Source organism: Rhipicephalus microplus, chromosome 2 (assembly GCF_043290135.1).
Source record: "Rhipicephalus microplus isolate Deutch F79 chromosome 2, USDA_Rmic, whole genome shotgun sequence".
NCBI classification, from domain to species: domain Eukaryota; kingdom Metazoa; phylum Arthropoda; class Arachnida; order Ixodida; family Ixodidae; genus Rhipicephalus; species Rhipicephalus microplus.
Window position 1 is genome coordinate 13,565,049 of NC_134701.1, and position 24,477 is coordinate 13,589,525.

At 49.1% G+C, this 24,477-nt stretch overlaps 1 protein-coding gene across 1 annotated transcript in view; it reads left to right on the top strand.

Moving 5' to 3' along the window:
• Window positions 1–23,785, top strand: part of LOC119169946 (uncharacterized) — a 128,795-nt gene extending 105,010 nt beyond the window's left edge. Inside the window, exons 24-25 of the mRNA XM_075882893.1 lie at window positions 20,013–20,090; window positions 22,534–23,785. Of these exons, the coding sequence (XP_075739008.1) occupies window positions 20,013–20,090; window positions 22,534–23,342 (887 nt within the window). The 3' untranslated portion in view covers window positions 23,343–23,785. The remainder of the gene's footprint in view (window positions 1–20,012; window positions 20,091–22,533) is intronic.
• The last annotated feature ends 692 nt before the right edge of the window (window positions 23,786–24,477 follow it).

Sequence of the window (24,477 nt, forward strand, 5' to 3'; positions counted from 1 at the left end):
TTTATATATGCAGATGGCCACGTGTTCCCGGAGATCACACGGTCCCGGAATCAGTCGCCTCCTGGTGTTCTGTTGATTGTGCTTGCTTCTGTGGGGCAGTCGATAATAATGGCACGTGTGTGATGATGCGCAGTGGTTTCAGTTGCTCCCAGCGGCACGGCGAAACTGCAAAACGCAGAAGAAATTGTTCAGCTTGTGCCTAGAACGCCGCCACTGCTGCTGACGAGCTTCTTCCGCGAGCTAAATGTATACACAGTAACGATGAGGTTTTCTTCATCAGCGAATGTGGCAGCATGGCGTCGAGCATCGTTGTCGGGTTCCTTCCGCAGACAATGTTGTATGGCATCACCTGTGTCGTTTCTTGTACGCTGGCGTTGTATGCGAACGTGATGTAAGGAAGGATGACATACAACGTCTTGTGTACGACGTCGACGTAAATGGCGAGCTTGTCAGCAATGGCCTTGTTTAGGCGCTCGGTGAGACCATCAGTACGCCTGTCGGTGTGACGCTACTGTACGGTGGTGACTTCTCTGGCTGTATGCCAAAACCGCCTGGGTTAGCTCAGCAGTAAATGCAGTACCTCTGTCGGTGATGAGGACCTCTGGGGCGCCGTGACGCAGGACGGTGTTTTAGACGAAGAATTTGGCTACCTTAGATGCACTACCGTTCGGCAGGGTTTTTGTCTCAGCGTAGCGGGTAAGAGTAGTCGGTAGCTACGACGATCCACTTGTTTCCCACAGCTGACGTCAGGAACGGCCCGTGGATACGCTCATAGTGCGCTGGCAGTCGTTTCGCTAGCTTCACATATACCAAGTTTGGTATTACGTGACGTCAATGAATGATGAATGTATATGACTAGTGCAAACATGATAATAATGACATGCGTGTGGTGTAAGAACATGACAACATACCACGCTCATGATGTGCTCGCGGCCGTCTCGCTAGCTTCACTTATACCAAAATTAGTATTACGTCACGCAAATTAACGACGTGAGTAAAACTCAGCCTTCTACCCACTCTCTCTGTCCCCTTGAGCAGAGCTCTCTCAGCGGCGTAGCGGCTGTTGCTGCAGAAGGGAGTGGAAGGTTGGTTGCTTGGTGTCGGTCTTGTCTCGTCGTGGCTGCTGCTGCTGCTTGTCAAGGATAGAGACCAGAGCCTTTAGATACATTGCAACAACTCGACTTTATGTACAGGAAACTATGCATATTTACAAGACACTTTAACCGTTCGAACCGTCGCATGTTGCCTCGGCAGATCCGATAGTGCAGAGCACTATTTGCTGCGACCAGACCGACCGCGAGGACTCGGAAGCCAGGTTTTAATTCCTCGGTTGCCCCTCCCAATTCTTCTCTCGCCCAACTAGCGCAATCCAATCCGTTTATTGGACTGACTAAACAATTGTTGCCAGCCTCTCCTCTCGCTCTCCTATTCAAGCACTCGACCGCTCGGTCGTAGAGAGAGACCCGAAAGGACCGGCCTGCACACTACTTTCCGCGAACTGTGCGAACGCACACAATGGTGGCGCTGTTCAGCTGCGGGCCTCCTGCATTACCGCGAGATGACTACGCTTTCCAGCATGACAGCCGTCCCGCGGACTCTAATCCTGACGGATGGGTGGCTATGCACTGTCCTCACGTCACCCGCCGGCAATTCGCTGGCTGTGGACCATTTAGCTGGTTGTTAGAAGTGGCGACTAACCGCGATATTATTCCCAGAACAGGCGTGTTTACACCGAGATTATCGTCTCCCGAGAATCGGCTTTTTGGGAAGCGCGTCCTTTTGCGACCAAAAAGACTCGCTCCCCTGGCCTGTGACGCCAGACCTTACAACGTTCTAACATAAAAATTATGACATGCGTGTCTTGCAAAACATGATTACATACTATGCTCATAGCGCGCTCGCGGCCGTTCCACTAGCTTCATATATCCAAAATTTCGTGTAACGGGACGTCAATGGACGACAAAGCTAAATGAGACGTCCAAGCACAATACTAATGATATGCGTTTCATGCAAAACATGAGTACGTGCTAGGCTCATAGCGTGGTCGCGGCCGTTTCGCTAGGTCCAGATAAAGCAAATTTGGTATAACGTGACGTGATCGACCGACGAAGATCAATGTCACGTCCAAGCATGATATTTATGATATACGTGTCATGTAAAATAACTACATGTTACGCTCGTAGCGTCCTTGTGCTAGCTCCACTTATACCAAATTCGTATAACGTGATGTGAATAGACAACGAAAGTAAATGACACGTCCACATGTGATAAGCGTGAGATGGTAGTTATATATGGAATATTTTCGTCTGACTTGTATAGTCATTCATTTATTCATTTATTTATTCATAATACCTCAAAAATACCACATGGGACATTACATGAGGGGTCGGCGAACAAAAAAACTGGCGGGTCAGGTCAGGTTTTATGACTTGAAAGATGGTCTTCAATGGCAGTTTTGAATTGAGCAATGTCGGTGATGAGGGTGATATCGGATGGAATGGCATTCCATTCACCGGCAGTATGCAGGAAAAAGGAACGTTGGTAGGTGGCCGCATGTACCCGTGGTAGATACCAGCATTTTGGTGCGAGTGGCGAGAGGAACGATGTGCAAGAATGATGATGTGGTTTCCTGGTGGCAGCGAATGAAAAAACCTAAAAAATAATATTACACCAGCAGTCTTGCGGCGAGAAGAAAGTGAGGGGAGGAAGAGCTAGGATTTTAGAGTGGTTACATTTGACTTGTAAGAATAATTGGAAGAAATGAACCTGGCAGCGCTGTTCTGGACTGATCTGAGAGCGTTGTTTATATTAACTTAATGATTGTCATAAATAGCAGAGGCATTATCTAGTTTTGATCGAATCAACGTTTTATATGCAAGTAGTTTGACTGCAGGGAATGCTGCTGATAGGTTACGTCGTAAATAACCTAATAGGCGATTGCAGGAATTAGTTGGAGAATATGATAGGCACAGGACAGATCACTCGATATATGTACTCCTAAGTATTGAAATGTCTTGCATTGGGTTAATGTGTTGTTGTTGAGAGAGTACGAAGGAGCTACATAGTTACGGCGACGATGAAAAGACACGTGGGAGCACTTACTGACGTTGAGAGATATATATAAGTGGTTATAACAGAAGAAAAGAAAAGAAAAGTGCCGACCCGTAACTGTCTCTCCTTACAAGGACACCTCAACAGGTCAGCACAGGAGTGGGGCATGGGGAATAAAAGATGTAGGGAGAAAAAAAAGAGATGCGAGGGTCATTTGTTCTGCTTCCCGCAGCAGACTCACAAGCCCCCACGCGCCATGCGCAGCTGACTAGAAAAGCTCCCAAGGGCCGGAGAGGTATCGTCTTCGAGAGGAGGACAACGGTTTAATTGGCGCATCGTACAAAGCGCATGAGGCACTCGCCGAAGCGCGTAATCTCTCTACGGAAAAAAATATGGTCCGTAGCACTCACTAATACGAGTCCAGTGGACCTCGATAGGGAGGCACTAATGTTCCTTCAGTTCACAAGCGCTCAAATAGCGCAGAAGTCTTGAGGAAGGTGATGAGGGCAGCTTGCGCGCGCTTCACCAGGCATGTGTGCGCACGGCGAAAAAAAATCACATCAACAGTGCTGGTGGAGAGTCCCAGTTTGCTGTAAGCATCGAAGAGTGATCTGCGCGCGTCCGAATACTCCTCATCCTTCAAGATAATGTGATGGAGTGTTTCGGGCTGCGGGCAATGACAGCAGTTTGGGTCTCGCCGTCCCGTGCGGTAGCAGCCGATGCGCAGGCGGAGAAGGAGGACTTGCTCCTCTCTCTAAAATCCAGTTTTCGGGAGTGGGCGTGGTGGCTGCCCTGCCGCAACTCGTGGGTCCGGGTGGCGAGCGGTGACGGAGCACCGTGTGCGAAGCCGCGCTACGTCGAATGTGCTCACTGCTGAAGTCACAGGGGTTCCCGGAGAGTGTGCTTCCTTGGCCAGCTCGTCGGCCGCTTCATTGCCGGATATTCCAACGTGCGCCGGTATCCATTGCAGCACAGGATCACAACTTAGGTCCTGCACTGCTCCGAGCTTTCGCGCGATGCGCGTGGCAACCGGAGGTCTGTGGGAGTCCTGCGCGAGTAGTTGGAGAGCAGCACGTGACCGAGAGAACGGCAGCCGACGGAACTCTCCGTTGAAGGAGGGCATCGGCGGCGAGGTCAAGCACGGCGAGTTCGGCTATCGTCGACGATGCCTCGCAGGCGAGGCGGCACTAATTGTGAAGCTCTAGCGAAGGCCCCACACACGCAGCCGCGGCACAACCGTAAGTAAAGACGAGGAGTGGTCCCGCGAGAAGTTCGTCGAAAGTGGCGGCAGTTTTGTGCCGAAGCGCACACACTGGCGTCGTCCGCTTGCTTGCCACTACCGGTAACCATGCCCGTATCTTTAGAGGGCGATGGTGGCAGAGCGGGGCACTATAGTCATTCACATCTGGTGAGCTCGAGACGAAGGCGTAGAATTCCGCAGCGCATTGCCCCATCCGTGAGTGGGGAAGTGAGGAGAGCCAGAATACCAGCTGCTGTCTGTGGCGCGAGCGTTTCATACGCTCTATGTGGTTTAGCGCTCGAAGATCGGCCCGGAGTGACACTGGCATGTCTCCCGCCTCCGCAAGTGTTGGGCCGATTTGAGATGATCTGGGCAAGCTGGCAAACTGGCGAATCGCGATACGATGCACTACGTCCAGTGTCTCCCAGTCGGAACGCGTAAGCGCTGCGAGAGGAAGGCCGTACAAAATGCGCGCCGCAGCCATTCCGTTGTAGATGCGGAGAGCTAGGGATGGTGTGCATCCATTGCCGCGAGCAAGGAGCGCTCGAGCGGCGGAGGCAACCCTTCGCGCGTTTCGAAGCTGGTCGCTGACCGCTGGTGACCAGTTGAGGCGTTGGTCCAGCTGCACTCCGAGGTAGGTCACTCGCCTCTTCCAAGGGAAGGGGATTGTTTGGAGAGTGAACTTCGGTGTGTAGCGCTGGGCGCCATAACTGGGGTGCAGCAGCATCGCCTCCGTCTTCGCCGGTGAAAGCGTCATCCCCCTGCCCGTGATGAACGCGTCAATAGAATCCAGGACGGTTTGGACACTGGTGCGAATACATCGGCCACTGGGCACAGGTCTTGTCGCGAACACCGCAATGTCGTCCGCGTAGACCGCCACGCGCACATCACAGGGAAGAGCACGGGGAATGCAATCATCGATGTCTGCCAGGGCGAGATTGAACAAGAAGGAGCTTAGTACACTGCCCTGCGGAACACCGGCACTCACGGGACACGGCGCACTAAGGACACCACCGACGCGCACACTCATGGTTCTGCCGCCGAGGAAAGAAGCGATGTACGTGAAGAGGAGACCGGTCACTCCGAGATCACACACCGTGTTCGGGATGGTGGGGTGTGGCAGGGAGTCGAATGCCGCCTTGATGTCTAACAGAATGAGGTACCCGGCCTCTCCTTTGTGCTGTGCCTCCTCTAGCGTTGCGATTACGTCGGCAAGGGTTTCGGCAGTGGCACACGAACGGCGGAAGCCACACTCCGAAGGCGAGAAAACATCCAGTGCCTCGGCAATTCATTCAAGTCTCCTCAGTGCCATGGCCTCGAAGAGCTTGCCCGCTGCGGAGGTAAGGGAAACTGGGCGATAGGACGCTGGCTCCAAGGCGGGTTTGCCCTTCTTGAGCACGGGGATGACCATGGCTCCGCGCCACTCTTGCGGCCCTATCCCCGTGCGCCACACGTCGTTTTAGGCGGCCAAGAGCACTGGGAGCTGGGACTGATCAATGTTGCGAAGCATCTGGTATATGTCACGTCGTCGGCGCCGGGCGCTGAGCGCTGTTTGCGCTACCCCAAAGCCAAGCGCAACTCCCCGAGAGTGAAACCCTCAGTGCATAAAGCGCGTACTTGATTACGCACGCTGGTGGTGAGGAAAAAGCGGCGAGGTTTGTACCACTCTCGGCGATGGTGCAGTGGGAGTTGGCAAACCACGGGCAAGCTTACGGGAGCGCTGAGGCGGAGGGTGTCAGCCAGTAGCTCGGCCAATTGCTGGTAAGTGAGACAATGTGTAACAGCAATGGCGATGGCTGGGAAACTTAACGGGGCAGAGGATGGCACTGAATATCCTCCACGCACGCGCGGAGCGTCGCGGGTCATCCAGCATGACGCATAGACTGCCCCAGGAGCGGTCGCTTCTTTGCCGTGCCTGTCGGCGACACACGGCGTCAAGGCGATTATAAAGTGTCCAGTGCTCCTTGCGGTCACTTTTTGTCGCACGGCGCTGAAGCCTCCGGCAAGCCGCGCGTAAATTAAGACGTGTTATGTCCGCAACTGGTGTTCCCACTGGCACTGTGCACTTGCGCGAGGCCGCTTCGACGCAGCGGGTGACGTGCGAGAAGTAGGCGACACCGAAAGGTGTGGAGGCATTGGAGAGTTGCCGGGAACGTGGCCACTCAGTGACAGTGTATGTGCGCGGGCCCGCGCGGCGCCGATCAAGTTACTCTAGGCGGAGAGGGTAATGATCTGAGCTCACGTGTCTGCCTCCCTCTTCCATTCGTACCAGCAATGGTCACTCACAAGTGAGAAGTCTATGGCACTGCTTTTTACGCCGCGACGGACGAACGTTGGACAGCCCGTATTTATAATAAGGAAGCCTGTCCCAGCAATGGTATCCAACAGGTCTCTGCCTCTGCAGTCTGTGTGGTCACTCCCCCAAGCCGTATGGTGCGAGTTGAAGTCTCCCCAAATCACAAAGTCACCTTGTAGGCGTCGCACCAAACGGGTCACAAATATCGTGTCCCACTTGTGGACAGGATGGACATAAACACACGCCACTGCCGTGTCGCACAGCCCGAGGCGCACTTTAACCGCCACACATTCAACCTCACTGCACAAAGTGTCAGAAACATCAACAGTGCAATGTGCCAGACCATTGCGCACGTAGATGGAGGCGTAAGAGCGGGCGGGAGGATGTGTGGGGTCACAGCACACATCTAATTCGCAATCGCGCACTTGACACCTCACTGTGCAATGGTAGCTTGAGGAACCAGTGAGTCTACATTCGTTTCTGCGTACATAAGTCTCCTGTAATGCGACGATGTCGTACTCGATGAGGCGCAAGTACTCAGCGAGCTCACTGTGACGGCGGCGCAAAGACTGACAGTTCTACTGAAGGATGCGCGGCCGCTGTGCAGAGTTTTGCTCGCTATGCTGTGTCAGAGCTTGTTGCGTAGCCAGCGCTGCTATGCAGAGCGGGCGAACTGGACAGTCGCGAGGGAGGAAGTCCAACGCGGCACGAACTGCGGCCGCGAGCACCGAGATCCCCGACGAGTTCTCTGGAGCGGTGGTGGTGTTCGTTGATGCATGAGCAGTAGAGCTACCAGTGGCCGCCGCATATAAAAACCCTTCTCGAGTGGCAGAATTCTGTGCCACGGAGTTGTTCTTGCGAACAACTGCAAAGGTCAAACGGCGTGTCATGGGGTGGGCCGATTGCGCGCGGACCTCTAGTAGCTAACGCTCTTGTTGCCAGCGAGGACAGCGGGGTTCTGTGGCCAGATGGGTGGCGCCACAGAATATGCAACGTGGGCGCTGCGCGGTGCAATCGGCACGCGGATGTGGCCCGCCACAGCGCACACAACGTTCACGTGTGGTGCAGGTGATTATTTAAGAAGGGTAAGAGTGCACTGAATACGATTACACAAAGAAAGGACACACACACACACGTGTGTGTGTGTCCTTTCTTTGTGTATTCGTATTCAGTGCGCTGTTACCCTTCTTAAACATGGAATACCAACATGCCCACCTTTTCACCTTGGTGCAGGTGTTTTCCGTGTGGCCGTAGCGACCACATTGTTCGCACTGCACAGGACGAGGGCGGCGAGCACAAACCGGGTGTCGTTGTTTGTAAAGTTTGATGTCCTGTGGAGGTTCCCTTCCAGAGAACATGATCACGACATTGCGTCCGGGTCGCGTGCATTGCAGTACAGGGAGCTGCGATGCGATTTTGTCGCGTAGTTCCTCCTCCGTGAGTGCTAGGTCAACGTTGTGAATTACTCCACTGCAGGTGTTGGTTGACGCCTGCCTGGCACGCACAGGAATCTCGCAGATGTCCCTGCAGGGGCGCCTGCACAAGTAGGCGTTTGGTGTGTAGCGACACCACGGACCCGAGCTAACGGGGGAGTTCTGATTCCCTTCCACGCCTAGCCGTGCGTGGCTTTGCCGTGTCCGGGGAAAAGGGGATCCTGGGGGTTGAGCTGACACTGGGTGACTGGACCTTTAAGGCCCCCCGGCAGAAGCAACACACCCCTTTGGCCCCAGCTTCACGTAGACGGCACCCCTGGGCTGACCCACCCAGGGGAAATCGGCAGTTGCCTTTTCCTATCTCTCTCTTCCTACATCTTCGTCTTTGTCTCTCACTTTTTATCTGTCCTGTCATCTTCTCTTTTCTGTTTACTTCCGAATTTCCTGGCGGCGAAGGCTAACCCTTTGTAGTTACCCAACTTTGGGTAGTTATATTCGGTTATAGCGGCGATGCATGGCTGGCGTCTCCAAGTGTTCACTATTCAACCTTGTAGCGTCCCCTTGTTGGGCTCGGTGGTGGGTGGCCACCATCGCCACCGAATTTAAAATGCTTCTTATGGAAAACCCTTTTCCTGCTCTCCCTGATCGCCGCCTGAAAAGGTGGCGCACCGATGACAGCTTCTTTAGTGCACAGCCTAAACAGACCTTCCCCGAGTATCATGTAATCCACAGCCAAAATGAAAAGAAAACAGTTCGATCTATTTCACCATTTATTGTCTCGAAAACGCTCACAGATGCAATTGGCCCTGGCTATGAAGTAACTAAGATGGGGAATGGTGATCTCCTTCTAGAAGTTCGCGACAAGACGCAGTACGACGAGCTCACAAAACTCGTTTCATTTGATAACATCCCAATATCAGTGGGCCCGCATAAGTCGATGAACACAGTGCGTGGTGTCATATCTGATGATGACCTCCTCGAGCTTTCTGAAAGTGAATTGCTCGAAGGCTGGCAAGAACAAAATGTAGTGAAAGTACAGAGAATAATAATCAGGCTAGATAATAAAAAGATCCCAACAAAGCACATCATAGTTACCTTCGGTACAAGCAACCTTCCCGACTCTATTGAAACTGGTTACTGCAAGCTTCCTGTCAGACCTTATATACCGAATCCTCGCCGATGTTTCAAGTGTCAGCGCTTCGGAAACGGATCTCAAACGTGCAGAGGGCGCGCTAGGTGTGCGAAGTGCGCATCTTGTGAACATGTATCTGAAAACTGCACTTCAGAAGCCTGTTGCGCTAACTGTGAAGGAGATCACGCTGCCTACTCCCGATCATGCCCTGCAAGGAAAAAAGAGAAACAAATATTAGAACTTAAGGTAAAGTTCAACCTGCCATTTCAAGAGGCACGTCAATGTTTTTGTACACACAATAATTCTGAACCTTCGTTCACCGACGTGGCGCGTCGAGGCGCCGTGCCACGCCTTTCGGCACCCGCGAGATTCACACCAAGTGTGACTGCGGTTGTGCCAGAAGCGCCTCCGGCAGGAGCAGTCTGTACTGCTCCGCCTCCTGTTCAAAAAAAAACCAGCAGACTACAGAGTCTGCTGGACCCCGGACCACTGCAAGTGCACTCAGGTCCGAAACTGCCATGAACGTGCCTGCCAAGCAGGCACCATCCACCACCTCAGAAGAGGTGATGGACACAAGCCATACTCCTCCGGCGCCCCACACGCCGAAGGAAAGGCGCAGCTCTTTCGAGCGAAGCAAAAAAGAGCGAACCCGTATAACAGGGCCCCAACAGGCCCTGTAACTTAAGGCAACGTTTCTGTACACACAGCACTTAACTACATTCAAAATGGAGACACAAATTTTACAGTGGAACGTCAGAGAACTACTGAGAAACCTTGACGATATTCAAGAACTTTTACATAAACAGTCACCAAAAGTGCTGTGTGTACAAGAAACACACTTAAAATTCAAGATCACTAATTTTCTACGCCAGTATATCATTTTTCGAAAGGACAGGAATGAAGCTGTCACGTCATCTGGTGGTGTGGCCATTATAGTAAATCAAGGGATTGCATGTACTCATCTACCACTCGAAACATCTCTTGAAGCAGTGGCTATTCGTATAGTCCTCCTGAACAAACTCGTGACCATCTGCTCTGTCTACATACCTCCACACTACCATCTTGAAAAACGTGAATTCCAGTCCCTAATAGATCAACTTCCGGAGCCTTAAATCCTCCTTGGAGATTTCACTGCACATAGCAATCTATGGGGTGACTCTCGCTGCGATGCTTGAGGCCGCCTGATTGAACAGCTCCTTTTTTCTTTCGGTGCGTGCCTGCTGAATTGGAAAGAGCCAACATATTACAACATCGCTAACAATACGTACTCAGCAATAGACCTCAGCATAATATCCCTATCACTCCTGCCTCTACTTAAATGGGAAGTCATTAATGATCCATATGGTAGTGACCATTTTCCTATCATTATCAGCACATCAATACCAAATACATGTCCTGCACAAGTTCCCAAATGGCTCACCGACAAAGCTGATTGGGAAAAGTTTCAAAAAATGACTTTATTATCTTGGACTGACATGCCGGCATTGAGCATAGAAGATGCTGTATGCTACTTTACAGCTTTCTTGGTTGATGCAGCAACAAAATGTATTCCCTAAACATGTGTACCATCAAGCAAACGACGAGTACCATGTTGGAATAATGAGTGCCGTGATGCTCGGAAAAAACAAAATGAGGCATGGAGGTTGCTTAGAGACTCGCCCACATCCGAGAGTCTTGTAAACTTTAAGAACGTCAAGTCGCAAGCAAGGAGGACGCGCCGACAGGCGAGAAGAGAAAGTTGGCACAAATTTGTATCGGGCATTAACTCATACACAGATGAGTCGAAAGTCTGGAGCATGGTTGGTAAGGTGGCAGGACGAGGAGCACATTCGCTTCCTCTAGTGAACACACAAGGGGAGAGTTTGGAAGACCAGGCAAACACTCTCGGAGCGCACTTTGAACAGGTCTCCAGCTCAACACACTATAGTGAAGCGTTCCGACGATACAAAACCGCAATAGAAAAACAGAGATTAGAGCGCAAGCCCAGAACACATGAGGCATACAACGAACCTTTCTGTTTGGCTAAACTGCAGGCCTCACTTGCCTGCTGCAATAAATCTGCCCCAGGCCCGGACCGTGTGGCATATGAAATGTTAAAACACCTGCCCACTGAAACCCAGAAAGCTCTCCTCTCTTTGTATAATGCGATATGGTCTTCTGGCGAGCTACCCTCAGCCTAGAAAGAAGCTATCATTATCCCAATCCTAAAACAAGGCAAGGACCCGGCCTCGGTTTCCAGCTACAGGCCAATAGCATTAACCAGCTGTATTTGCAAAGTCTTTGAAAAAAATGATTAACAGGCGCCTGCTGCACTTCCTTGAAATTAGTGGCCCACTTCACCCATACCAGTGTGGGTTTCGAGAGGCTCGGTCCACCACTGACCACCTTGTCCGTATCGAAGCACAAATTCGCGACGCTTTTGTTCATAAGCAATTTTTTCTTTCTGTGTTTCTCGATATGGAAAAGGCATATGACACTGCATGGCGCTTCGGCATATTGCGAGACCTGTCACATTTAGGTGTGCGGGGTAGAATGCTGACAGTTATCGAAAGCTACCTGTCCAACCGTACATTCCGTGTCCAAGTTGGCACTGTCTTATCTCGAGTATTTGTCCAAAAAACTGGAGTGCCACAAGGAGGTGTATTGAGCTGTACACTTTTCATAGTTAAAATGAGTTCCTTGCACCTGTCTCTCCCAAGAAATATTTTTACTGCATATATGTTGAAGATGTGCAGATTGGTTACAAATCGTGCAACATCTCAATGTGCCAACGTCAAGTTCAACTAGGGTTGAACAAGGTATCTCAATGGGCAAACGAGAATGGTTTTATACTCAACGCACGAAATAGCACTTGTGTCTTGTTCAGCCGAAAGAGGGGCCTCCATCCTGACCCCGACATTGACCTGCATGGTCAACCTCTGCCAGTGAAGACCGAGCACAAGTTTCTTGGTCTCATATTAGACACTAAGCTAACCTTCATCCCACACATCAAGTATTTAAGGGACAGGTGCTTAAAAACAATGAACATTTTGAAAGTGTTGTCACACACTACATGGGGTAATGACAAAAAATTGCCCGCAGCTTCCCTCGGGGGAACACTGAGGAGGATGCGGGGCATATAATTGGTTAACGGGGTGTTAAAGTGCGACTTACTTGGGTCGATGGCTAAATTGGTTAACGTGGTTGTGAAATGGGGTGTTAAATTGCGACTTACTTGGGTCGATGGCTAAATTGGTTAACGTGGTTGTAGGAGGGGGTGTTAAATGAGTGAACACGTACACACGTATGCGAAAGGGCGGCGCTGGTCGAAGGGACGTCGATCATTGTGTTTGTGAATTCGTTGGAATTTATTTCACCGCGACCTTGGACGTCGACGCGCCGTACAAACCAACCGACGAGCGGCAACTGAGCGAGCGAGCGCCGACCTTGAGTATATATACAGCGCGACGGCGCATGCACTGTCAGCTGTCGAATGTTCGAGAAGGGGGAGAAGCGCAACGGCGCATGCGCGCGCGTCAGCTGCCGATGTTCTCGAAGCGCGACGGCGCATGCGCGCGCGTCAGCTGCCGATGTTCTCGAAGCGTGACGGCGCATGCGCGCTACATTATACAGCTAGCGAATGTTCGTGAAGAGGAGAAGCGCACGCGGTGTGTAGAGGAGGAAGGGTGCACAGATGGTGGAGGAGTGAAGCGCGCGCGGTGTGTAGAGGAGGGAGGGATGCACAGATGGTGGAAGAAGAAGGAGGAAGCTTGCGGACGGCGCCGCACTACAAGCCTCGAGTATTAGATGCTCCGCATCTAAAATGTTTAATTAACTTATATAAAAGCCTCGTACGCACACACCTAGATAACGGTGCTATAATCTATTAGTCGGCAACACCATCAGCCTTGAACATTCTCGACCCTGTCCACCATCTAGGCATTCGCCTCTCTACGGGTGCTTTCCGCACCAGCCCTGTGGAGAGCCTGTACGTGGATTCTAATGAATGGTCGCTCCACCTACAAAGATGTTCCCTGTCCTTTTTGTACTTTTTGAAGGTGAAGGCAGACAAGAAACATCCTTCCCATTTCACAATTATTGATTTGTCTTGTTCTGGCTTGTTCGAGAACCGTCCTTCGTTTAGGCAGCCCTACTCGCTGCGTGTGGGGAGCCTTGCCGAAGAAACAGGTGTGCGTCTTCTTGAACCCAGTTTGATGGCTCCTGCAACATATCTGCCACCGTGGCAGTGGCAGCTTATAGACTGTGATGTTTCTTTTGTTCATGTCACAAAGCACGCACCACTTGCACACATACATACATACTTTTTAGAACTACAACATAAATACACATGCCCTGAGTTCTTTACTGATGCGTCAAAGTCAAACACTTCTGTGTCATATGCAGCGGTAGGCCAATCCTTTTCCGAGGCCGGCGTTCTTCATCCTAACGCAAGCATTTTCACAGGAGAAACCTATGCAATACTGGCGGTCGTAAAACACATTAAACAGATAAAATTACAAAAGGCGGTAATATACACAGGTTCCCTAAGCGTGGTCAAAGCCCTGAAAACTCCTAAAAAACACAAGAACCCCGTGCTGGTGTCACTCTACTCACTTCTGTGCACACTCTACACATCAAAACAGCATGTCGTTGTCTGCTGGGTCCCACGGCACCGTGAAATACAAGGGAACGTTTTGACCGACAATCTGGCTGCTTGCGCCAATGTTACTACTGCCAATGCATCAACACCAGTCCCTGCGCTTGACTTAAAACCTTTTATAAAACGAAAGCTCAGGGGGTATTGGCAGAGCATGTGAGATAAACACACAGATAATAAACTCCATGCTATTAAGCCGCAACTAGGTTATTGGCCGCCACTATCAAAATCACGACACATAGAAGTAATACTAACAAGGCTCAGAACAGGACATACACATTCTACACATTCATTTCTCCTGTCTACCGGTGATTCATCATATTGTGAGAGATGTGGAGAGCCCCTTACGGTTCTCCACATTCTCGTCCAGTGCAATGAGCTGGATGCTCTAAGGGAAAAGCACTTTTTAGTGCCCTACCGACAGCAGCTCCCTCTACACCCTGGGATGCTCATCGGTAGGGATCAGCTTTTTAAACTGCAAACACTTTTTACGTTTTTAAAAGATGTGCAAAGCTTTCACCCGATGTTTCTAGGTCATCCGTAGCACGACCCCTATAGAGTGGTCGTGGCTGCAGTGACTACATCTTCATCATGTTTTTATTATCATGACATTTTGCCATCCGCTATCACTACACATATGTCATGCCACTGTCATGATTTTATTACTTTCATGTTTTAACCCGCGTTGGAGCAGGAATTTTAGGGCCCCTTTACAGCCACGCACCATATCAATGTTCATATCTGTAGGTAATTGAAATGGCGCTCTTTGGCCATCAATTGGCCCTTGCACCACTAAAAACTACTCATCATAAATCTCGCAGATATGTCGAAACTGTGAGGAGGGTGCGAGGAGGGTCCCGCGGCAACGTCGACAGCGATAACATTGCGGCTGAAGGAAATTCGCACGCGGTGTGCCCCCTCAACTGCCGCTAATTGCGCGGAGATTGCCTCTTGTGTCGCAGACCGAAAGGAGTTTTTCCTGGCGGTTGGCCTGTAGAGGATGGTCTCCAGCTGGGAAGTGGACCCAGGGCTCACAGGTAGCTGAGAGGGTGGGGTATATTTTTGGGTTGAAACCGCGGGTTTTTGTATTCCTGGTTCTTCTGCCGTGTGTTGGTGGTAGGAACCGGTGGTTCGCAGAATTTAGTGCCATTTGGAGCCCCTGTGGATGGCAGTGAAGGAAATGGTTCCTCGGCGGCCCCAGCACACAGCTGTTGCGAGCAAGGGGGCGCGACTGTGTTTCTCGAGATGCGCTGGATTTGTTTACGTCTCGGCATAGCTGATTAGACGGTCTTGAAAGAGGTGTACTCGGGACCAAGAGGAAAACTTGTTTTTCTCCCTCGGCTTGTGGGGTAGAGAGGGCTGCCTTTCCAGATGTCCCTCTGTCGTCAGTCACCAAAGGGGAGGAAGAGCCCTGCTCCTTCTGTTCCGGGCTGCTCTCTTCTATAAAGGTGTTGAGAGAGGAGGTCGGCGTGTTGTGTGACCACGACGAGGAGGAGGTGGGGGACGACGTTTCAGTGATGGGGGAAGAACCACTGCTGGCTGCGTCGCTCTTCTGAGGAGAGGGAGACAGCTCACACTCTGTCTTCTTTAGGTAGCCAACCTCATTACTGCTGTTGGCTTGAATTCCTGTCTCCAGGCACGGAGACCGGTTCTGCAGGATGGCGGGCGTCCCTAAAATGGTGGCGGCGGCTGTCTGCCTTCTTGTTACTGGGCACGTTTTCGGTAAGAAGTTATTCGCCCTTCGTGCCCGGAGCCTTGGACCAGCGTTTCTCGCGGTCTAGTGCGGAGGTTTGGACAACACGCTCGTAGCTGCCTTGAGTCTCCCTGCCATGGCACGTGCGCTGGAGGTAGGTGAGGGACGCGGTGGGCTTGGTCGGCCGGCCATTCCTGTGTGCAAGACCTGTGCCGCGGTTTTCAGCAGTAGGTCGCAGGCCTTGGCTCTTTCTGCGAAGTCGAGGGATTAACCTGCCGGGAAGCCCTCAGGCATGCCGTCCACCTTTAGCGATGGGATTGAGGACCGTCCAGAGTGGTGCCATAGAAATAAAGTAAGCAATGATAAAAAAGAAAAAAGGGGATTGAGAAATCACATGCTAAACCTTGAAGCCCTAAAAAGTGCTGCACTCGAAAGTGCTATTCAAGTTTTTGATGAGAAATAAATACGCCCACGGGAGTGAGCAAGAAAAACTGCCAAAATTAAGGACTTGGGACGGGGAACAACACGTCTGCTCCGTGCGAGGCTCTCCGTGACTCTTACGTAGAGGGACATGTGCCATTGGTTGCACCACGCCTGAATTTTAAGGAGGTCATCCTGGAAAGAGGAAGAGTCTATGGAATTTGTTATTGGACGACACAGAACACACTCATATGCAAAAGGCGTATAATAGATCATACATTAACAGGAAGGTCATTAATATATATGAGAAAGAGTAGTGGTCTACGTACGGAGTCTTGCGGCCCACCAGATTAAAGAGGGGATAGAGACGAGGAAAATGAGTTGGTGGAAACAAATTGATGGCGATCGGTCAAGAATTCACGTACCCAGTTAACTGTGTCGGGGTGTAGGTTTAGGTGCGAAACATTATGCATGAAAAGAATGTGCGATACTTTATAGAAGGCTTTTTTGAAGTCCAGAAAAAGAGCGTCGGTGGCAATGTTCAGATCCAGGTTAGAATGTACATCATGCAGGAATTATACGAGCTGAGAATTGCAAGAGTGAGCTTTGCGAAACCCGTGCTGGTTAGGATGAAAGAAGTTGACAGATGACAGAAAATTAGCAATGTTTGAATGTAGAATGTGCTCCATTAGTGTAGAACAAACGCTGGTAAAGAAATTGGGACGGTAGTTGCTAAGATTTGTACGGTCGCCCTTTTTAAAAATGGGAATTATCTCACCAAATTTCCAGTCAGAGGGGATAGATCCAGTGCAGAGGGATTGCTGGAATATTGACTTTAGGAAAATACTGGTGATGTGCTTTGTGTTTTTAATACCTTAGCGTTTATGCCATCAATGCCACACGAAGATGAATTTTTTTAATGACTCAATAATTGTGTGATGACGTTTATTCGAGCCGAGAAGTCGCAACGAGGAGTCGAAGTCGTAACAATGCCATTCCCATCGAAAGTGATGTTTTCCATGGGGGGGGGGGGTAATTAGGCGGTGGCAAATGAGGAAGAATTTCGGGGCATGCATTAGTGAACACAGAACAGAAAGCATTGTTTAGAGCATCAGCAGTCTCAGATTCCGGAACAGGGCAGCCAGCACTGTCACAGAGGAAAACACTGCTAGACACCTGGGGAGTAATGCACTGCCAGAAGCGTTTCGGGTTAGTGTGTAACATCGAAGGTAGCGGGGTTGAAAAAAAGCCACGTTTGGCGTCTGCGACGTGCTTCTCATACTGCTTGACCGCAGCGTGGTATTTCTGCCACTGACAGTCAGATTGGGAGGAGTTAGCAGAACGAAAGGCACGTTTTTTTATTGTTCAGACGTTCTAGTGTTGTGTTAAACCACGGTGATTGTTTCCGTTCATTGATTGTTATGATGGGAACGTATCTTATAACTAGGCGCAGAAATTCAGATTTAAACAGCAACGAGTTAGTTTCAAGTGAATGGTGGTGAAAGTCCACCTCAAAGTTATCATAAAAGGTTGTTAAATCTTGAGACATGCTGTTGTAGTCGCCCCTGTCCTAAAGCGCGAGTGTTTTTTTTATTCTTGCTTATTTGGACATGTGACAAGAAAAAGTAGCATGCAGTATATTATAATCACGGAGACAATTCAGGTACGCGAAATCGGAAAGGTTTTCAGGGTGTGAAGCTAATACTAAGTCTAAAGTGTTATCCGCATTGTCAGTAGTGCGAGTGGGATTGTTGACAACTTGTGATAACCCAAATGTAAGACACGTGTTGACGAATTCACTGGCCATGTTACTTTTTGATAGTGTGGAAGCGATATTTGACCAAACGATAGATGGGAAGGTAAAATCACAGAAAGCAAGACAGGCGTGTTAGGATACAGCTTAGTTATCAGACCCAACGCATCGTGGAAAGTGGGCAAGAATGGGGCATCGGCAGAAGGAGGGCGATAGCAAATGCCAAGAAGGATGCGCGGGAAGGATGCAGTGCATCATAGCCATAGCATTTCAACAGGTGATTGAATTATTATCATCGGGATGCATCGCAGTTCATGGCTTGCGGCGATAAGCAGGCCACCACCGCGGGTATTGTCGACTCTATCTTTGCGAAAGATATCGAAGTCTGAAAAGAGGGGCAGGATCTCGGAATCGTGAATGGATGTGTTAAGCCACGTCTCAGTAATCAAAGCAACATTACACGAAGATGAGCTGATGAGGCCACATAACGAGTCACGTTTTGGAATTACATTATGGATATTAGTATGCAAGAACGATATGGGAGAATGATAGCGTTGCGGTGTTTGAGGTTTAGACTGGGGTAACTGCTAGGCTTTGCACTCGACTACCTTGTTGGCCTGCTGGTAGTAGATGAAGGTTTTGTCACCAGAGAAAAAATTATCGCAACGCAGCTTCAGCTGTAGGTTGTTGGTCTTTCCATATTCAATAAGGCGTTTACGAGCTAGTCGAGCTGCAGTGAAAAAATCTTCAGAAAGGCCAAAACTTGAACCTTTAAATTTGTGCGCTAATGAAAGAATGCAATCTTTGTCTTTGAAATGTGCGAACATAACAATGACTGGTCTTGACCTGCTTTTACGACATGACCCGAGTCAATGAGCGCGTTCGATTTCACGCGGATCAATGGTGCACTGAAGATGCTGAATGCAGTGATCAATGATTACTTTTTCGGACTCACGAAGGCTTTCATGAGTGTCTTTTAACCCTTAAAAGACAAGGTTACATCGACGAAACCTGTTGTCGGTGTCGTCAGCTCAGGCAGTCAGGGCAGACACATGTGCTATGCAAGCGTCAGTTGCCGTACGAAGTGTGGAAACTTCAGTTTTGGCGGCCACAAACTCGGTGATGTCAGATTCAATTTTGGCCAACCTAGAAGTTATTTCGAGAAATCTTTTTTCATGATCAGTCAGGGTTACTTGAATAGATTTTAGTTGGTCTAGAATGGCTGACTGCCCAGACTAAAGCTGACGTAGCGTGGTAAGCAGTTTATAGTTTACACTGTCTTTAGGACCGGGGTTTAATTCAAGATCACCGGACAATAATAAGTCAAACAGCATACAAGAGCAGTCATACACAGTGGTGCAAATTGAATGTGGTCTCGGCAGCACGGCTAACGCTCTATGATTGGTTCGCTTAGCAAAAAGAAAGTCGCTATTGGTTACCTGCATTTTGAAAAGCAGTGGTTGGTAAGCACAAACCATCGTCGACGTGCCGCCGAGCCCTCTAAAGGTGCGTAGGCGATGGCGAGGCAATATATGTGATCTTAGCAGAAGGGGCATTGCCGTTGTCGATGCGGAACTGCAACCCGTGCAAAGATAGCCGGGTGAAAGGAAGATAGTCGATGATAGTTAACAGGAGTTGATTTGATCGTGTGCGCACATTGCGCACGCAGCCTCGCGTGCCGGAGAATACAGGTGCTCGGAGCAGGGTGCAGTCCCAAGGGTGTATGCGAGGCCACCACGGTACCCGAGTAGCGGGATGGATCCAGCAGGGCCCCCGAGGGCCAGCTCCGGTAGACCGAAGTATGCCAAGCCAAGAAACTGCATGGCAAAAAGCTATGCAGTATATTTGTGCATGGCATGACGTTCTACATGGCATAACGTTCCTCATAACGTTCTGCACTTGTAACGTTCTGTTGATTTTAACGTGACACATGGACTTTTCTCATTCGTGCTTCACATACAATAAATTCCCCTATACGAATCTGACTTTTTTTTGTGGTGGGAAGTTCATGTTCTACAATTTCTTCAACGTAGCTTGTATCTAATATTTTGTATCAACCATTATTACAGCGAAAGTGATAAAAAACGTGATCTAGAAGCCCTAAACAACGTCCACCACAAAATTTCAGCGCCAAAGTTTTTTTACCCATCGTCCTGTGTGTAAAAGCACTGTTTAAATTTTTTCTACAGAGTTTCACCAACTCACCTAATTTGTCTGTCTTTCTTAGGGCCCACTGCTTCCTTTGAATTAAAACTCTTGACTTCCGAATCACGAAAAAAAACATTACAATTACGTAACGAAAGCAAACATAACCTGACCATAAGTAAGCATCGGCTGTATAGAAAGTTTCTCATGCAGGGGGTCCAGAAGTACGAGGACAACCGGGTCCAGTACCTGGTCTTCCACTACCTTCAATGAGTGACCGCCGGCAACAGGGTGAGAGCATGAACTTTCAGTTGAAGGACCGCTGCGAGGCAGGTTTTTCATGACGGCATATTATTCTCCCACACAGTCTCTAATAATTCAATCCAAGGTGTAGCTGCTCATTAACAAAAATCGATATTTTATTTTAAAGTAAGAGGTAACAAATGCATAAACCGTGGTTGATTCCTGGTGGTACAGCAATAGCTATTACACACGAAAGTAATTAAAGCTTGTCCTCAGTGAAGTAGTTCAATGTTTATTGCACATTTATGTAGACCTTTTCATATCCAACCACGGATGCTAGATAGATGCCGGTTTTGTTCGGCGGAGTAGTTGTACTAGCGTTGGCGGGTAACAAAAACCTTGGCGAGTAGCCTACACAGTTTCAGCACTTGTGTCACAGTGACTGGCCACATATGTTAAATGAATATACTTCTAAGCTAGACAGAGCATCATAAGAATTCTTAACTTCAAGCGCAGTCGTTTACCTGAGGAAAGAGAGTCTCAACTTACTCTTGCACAACTAAAAAGACGCAGTTTCTGCTTATCTGTTTGTTACAAGCTGCCACTCTAGCGTCGCCAGCGCGAAGTCGGCGACGGGAATGACAGCAGGTTGGTTCGTTCCGTACGCAAGCAGAGACAGTGAAGAGATCAGAGACGTGAGAAAACAAAACAAACCTTACTCTAGTGATATTGCGGCACACGGGACCTAATACAACACTTCAATACAACCAACAAAATACATCAACACTTCATACAACTAAAAAAATACATATAAACCCAATAAATCAGCTTACGAGAGAGAACTATTACAAGCTACACAAACTAACAACAATAGAACTACGGAGTAGAAAGTTTGAAGATATAAACAGGTGAAGGCATACGTGTGATGACCGGCAGCGTTGCGTCCCCGACGATCGGATGCGAGAAGTCGAAGAGAGTTCTGGCACGACTGCGATGTCGGCGGTGTTGCTACGCTGGTGGCTCCGGGAGGCTAGTGCTTCCAGGTGACTTCGAGCAGGTTGAGCTAACTCGAGGCGAAGTCCCGATGTCTACGTTGCAGACGTTAATATCGCGTCACAACTAGACGAACGGCTAAGTTTAGGTGGCCAGCCGATACAGAGCCACACTAAAAACTTCTAGAAGAGATGCTTGTTGATCTGTTTCTACACCATGTTGGTCAGCGACTAGTCTGCCTAGCAGGGCAAATACCTGCGCTTAAATCCCCCTCGTGTCTCCTCGCTCTCTTCCTTGGGGACAAGAGACCTCTACATGGGTCCAATCATGCGCGTTTAATTGATGGGAAACTCCGCCCCAAAAATATTTTGACCCCACCCCTTTTTAATTGGAAGAGGGCCCTCAACTAGCGAGAGTGACAACCTGTCGGGTTGTTGTCATACGGCTTGGCCACCAGAGCGTTTCCCATGCTTTTCCCCGCGGGAACGGTCAAACGTTTGGCTCTCAGCCGGTGTGTCTCGTAGTCTAATCCTTGTTCGGGGTATACCGCGGCCTTCTAGGACCTTGCAGACGCCGCCACAGTTACAAAAGGATTAACCGTCGGCGGCGACGTTCTAAGAAGAGCACCCCATTTTGCACTTTTCGGCTCCCTTTCATGCGCCGCCGTTTCTCACGGTCAGTCGGGGAGTACGGCGCCCGTTAATTGCCGTGACGCGGTGTCGCCAAAAATGGCCGCCCCTGACACTGTTAGAGAGTGATGATTGAGGTGACCGCAAGTTTCTTGAGTGCTGCAGCTATCGCAATCTTTAAACCGATCGAAAGGGCGTCGGATGGTGTGTGGTGGCTAAAGGGCTAGAGCACCCTTAGATGTTTAATCACCCATGTTGACACTCGCTCGCACGTCTGTATCACGACAAACAACGGCTCGCATTTGGGATTCACTTTCCGGAGACATTGCATTGCTGGCACCGGACCATAACGCAAATCTCTCTTGAACCAGAGGCGTTCGCAAACCGTGTTAGTGGAACTAAAGAAATTTTCACTGAATCGTTTTATGAGCTTGTTTGACAAGCATCCTTTGCTCGCGCCTTGTCCGGCAGTGGTGGTGGCGTCTACACATCTTCTGTGATTTCTAAAATGCTCACTATATGGCGCGCCGCGCAGCCGTTTAAGCGCCTGTTTTTTATCTCTGCGAACTGAGAGAACATGGGTTAAATTCCCCGGTCTTTCAAATTTGGGTAACATTTTGTTCCTGTTTGTTTTCCTGTATTGCGTAAGTGTACCTTTTAAAAACGTCATATATATGACGGAAACATGTAAGTGAAGAATCATCATTGCCAACGTAACGATAATCGCGCTATCTTGTGAGCAGTGCAGTGGATAGTTTCTTCACATATGTCTAACTCCACGACTAGTTCTAGAATCATCAGACAAAAAGAAATGCACCACAAGTACACAGTTTTATCTACCATGATACGCATTTACATTAAATTTGCAGCATCGGCCTCCTACGGGCGTCCTGGTGACTCAAGACATCTGCCGATGCTACCTCCGCGACCCCCATATCCACCTCCGCCGGAAATACCCCGAGTTATGGCCGGATGGGCACTATCTCAAGTGCCGTTTCAATCACCATCACAACAAGGACTACCATCACCTGAACTAGCTTCTCGGTCAACGAGCGAAGAAGAGTGCGAAGACGAGACGACTACCACTCCTCCTCCGGTGAGGCCGACTAAGTGCACCACTGTCATTGGGAAGACGTGTTTTCTGGACACCAGCGACGAAGTAGTGGCTGGACGGAAGTTTCCTTCGCAACCTTTGTCTGATCCCAAACAAGCCGCTGATGCAATGCCCATTGTTAGGTCCGTACAAAAAGTATTCAATGTATCGAACGTTAAAGGCAGGTTTTCTGGCCATGCGCAAGCAAACGCTTCTACCAATACGAAAATATTTGGCGGGAAGTCCTACTTTAGAAGAAAGTCGCCTGTGCCTGCTACTCCCTTGAACAAGACTTTCGAGGAAAGGGCCTACTTTCGAGACAAGCCGTTAAATGATGACACGTCTGACGGTGGCTCTCCAAGCAGATTCGCATGTGCTGTTTACGGGTCTATGGTTCCAATCCTGCTAGTTATTATTGGTTTTGGCTGGTATAAGTGCAAAAATTACCGTAGGCGAAGACACTACCGCCTCCTTGGCTCATTCAAAGAATACCGACATCCGGCGTATGAACTCGACCCGGACTGCAATGACTGTGACTACAAGAACACTTTTCAACTTCAACAGCCCACTGCTGTTGCTAGTTGATACTTGATTTGACCATTCCTCGATCTCTTAGATGTTGATCTGCCAGTTAACAAGAACTAGGAACTCGAGTATTCAATTCAGTTCTTCATTTCTTACCTTAAGGATCACATCCATCACCTAGAGCGAATAAACCTCGCACATATAGTTCCAGATGTTTTTGCATGAAGAAGCTGGACGATCGTCAAATTTGCACTCCGCATCGAAGGTATACGCAAAGCGAATTTCAAGGAAAGTAACGTTGTTGTTGTTCAACAACAACAACAACGACTACGGCGACAATAATAATAAATATAACATTAATAATACTTTATTGTTCACATCTTTAAGAAATACAAAGAAACGAGCCTGTCTAAGTTCCAAGGACTTGTGGTGACTAGGCCCGGCAGAGCTGGTTACAGCGATGTGGATACAAGGTAACAACAACTATTGTTGCTTCTTTGCCAACAAACAGACTAATGATTGACACCATTGCTTTCTTACAGGCGGTAAATAAAAAAGAACAAAGGTACCAGTAGACCATGTGATTTTACAGTTCAGCGAGTAATTTCTTGAATTGCTTTTTTGAACTCGCTGAAAAAAACTCTTCCTGTATGTAATTGAAATTTTTTGAATGTGTACATTTCTACATGTTTCTTTGTATGTATCTTAAACGAATATTAGTGCGATGAAAGCAGGGACGAGAAAGAAAAGACAAACTACAGTAGTTTGTCTTTTTTTTCCGTTCCTGTTTTCGTCGCGCTAATATTCGTTTACGATGGAAGTGCACCAACTCGCCCAATTGTCCCTTCTGATTCTCCATATCTGGTAGAAAAACGGGGTACTATAAAGTGCTTTATTAAAGATGCAAGTCTTTTTTGGGAACCTTCGACAAAAACATTTTATTCTGTCTGTCTGTCTGTCTGTCTGTCTGTAATTTGTCTGTTTGTCCACCCTACCGATACTCTCAAACAGCATTAAACGGCCACCCCCAGTCGCAGCGCCTACATATATTGCTCAAGGTTTAGCGTTCATAGTTGTGCGAATATAAATTGAAAAAAGCAAATATTGCGCATATCTGAGGTGCCATAACAGCGCATCAATGTTTTCCCGGCTGCGGCGGCTGCATTTCCGATGGAGGTGGAAGTGTTGTAGGCCC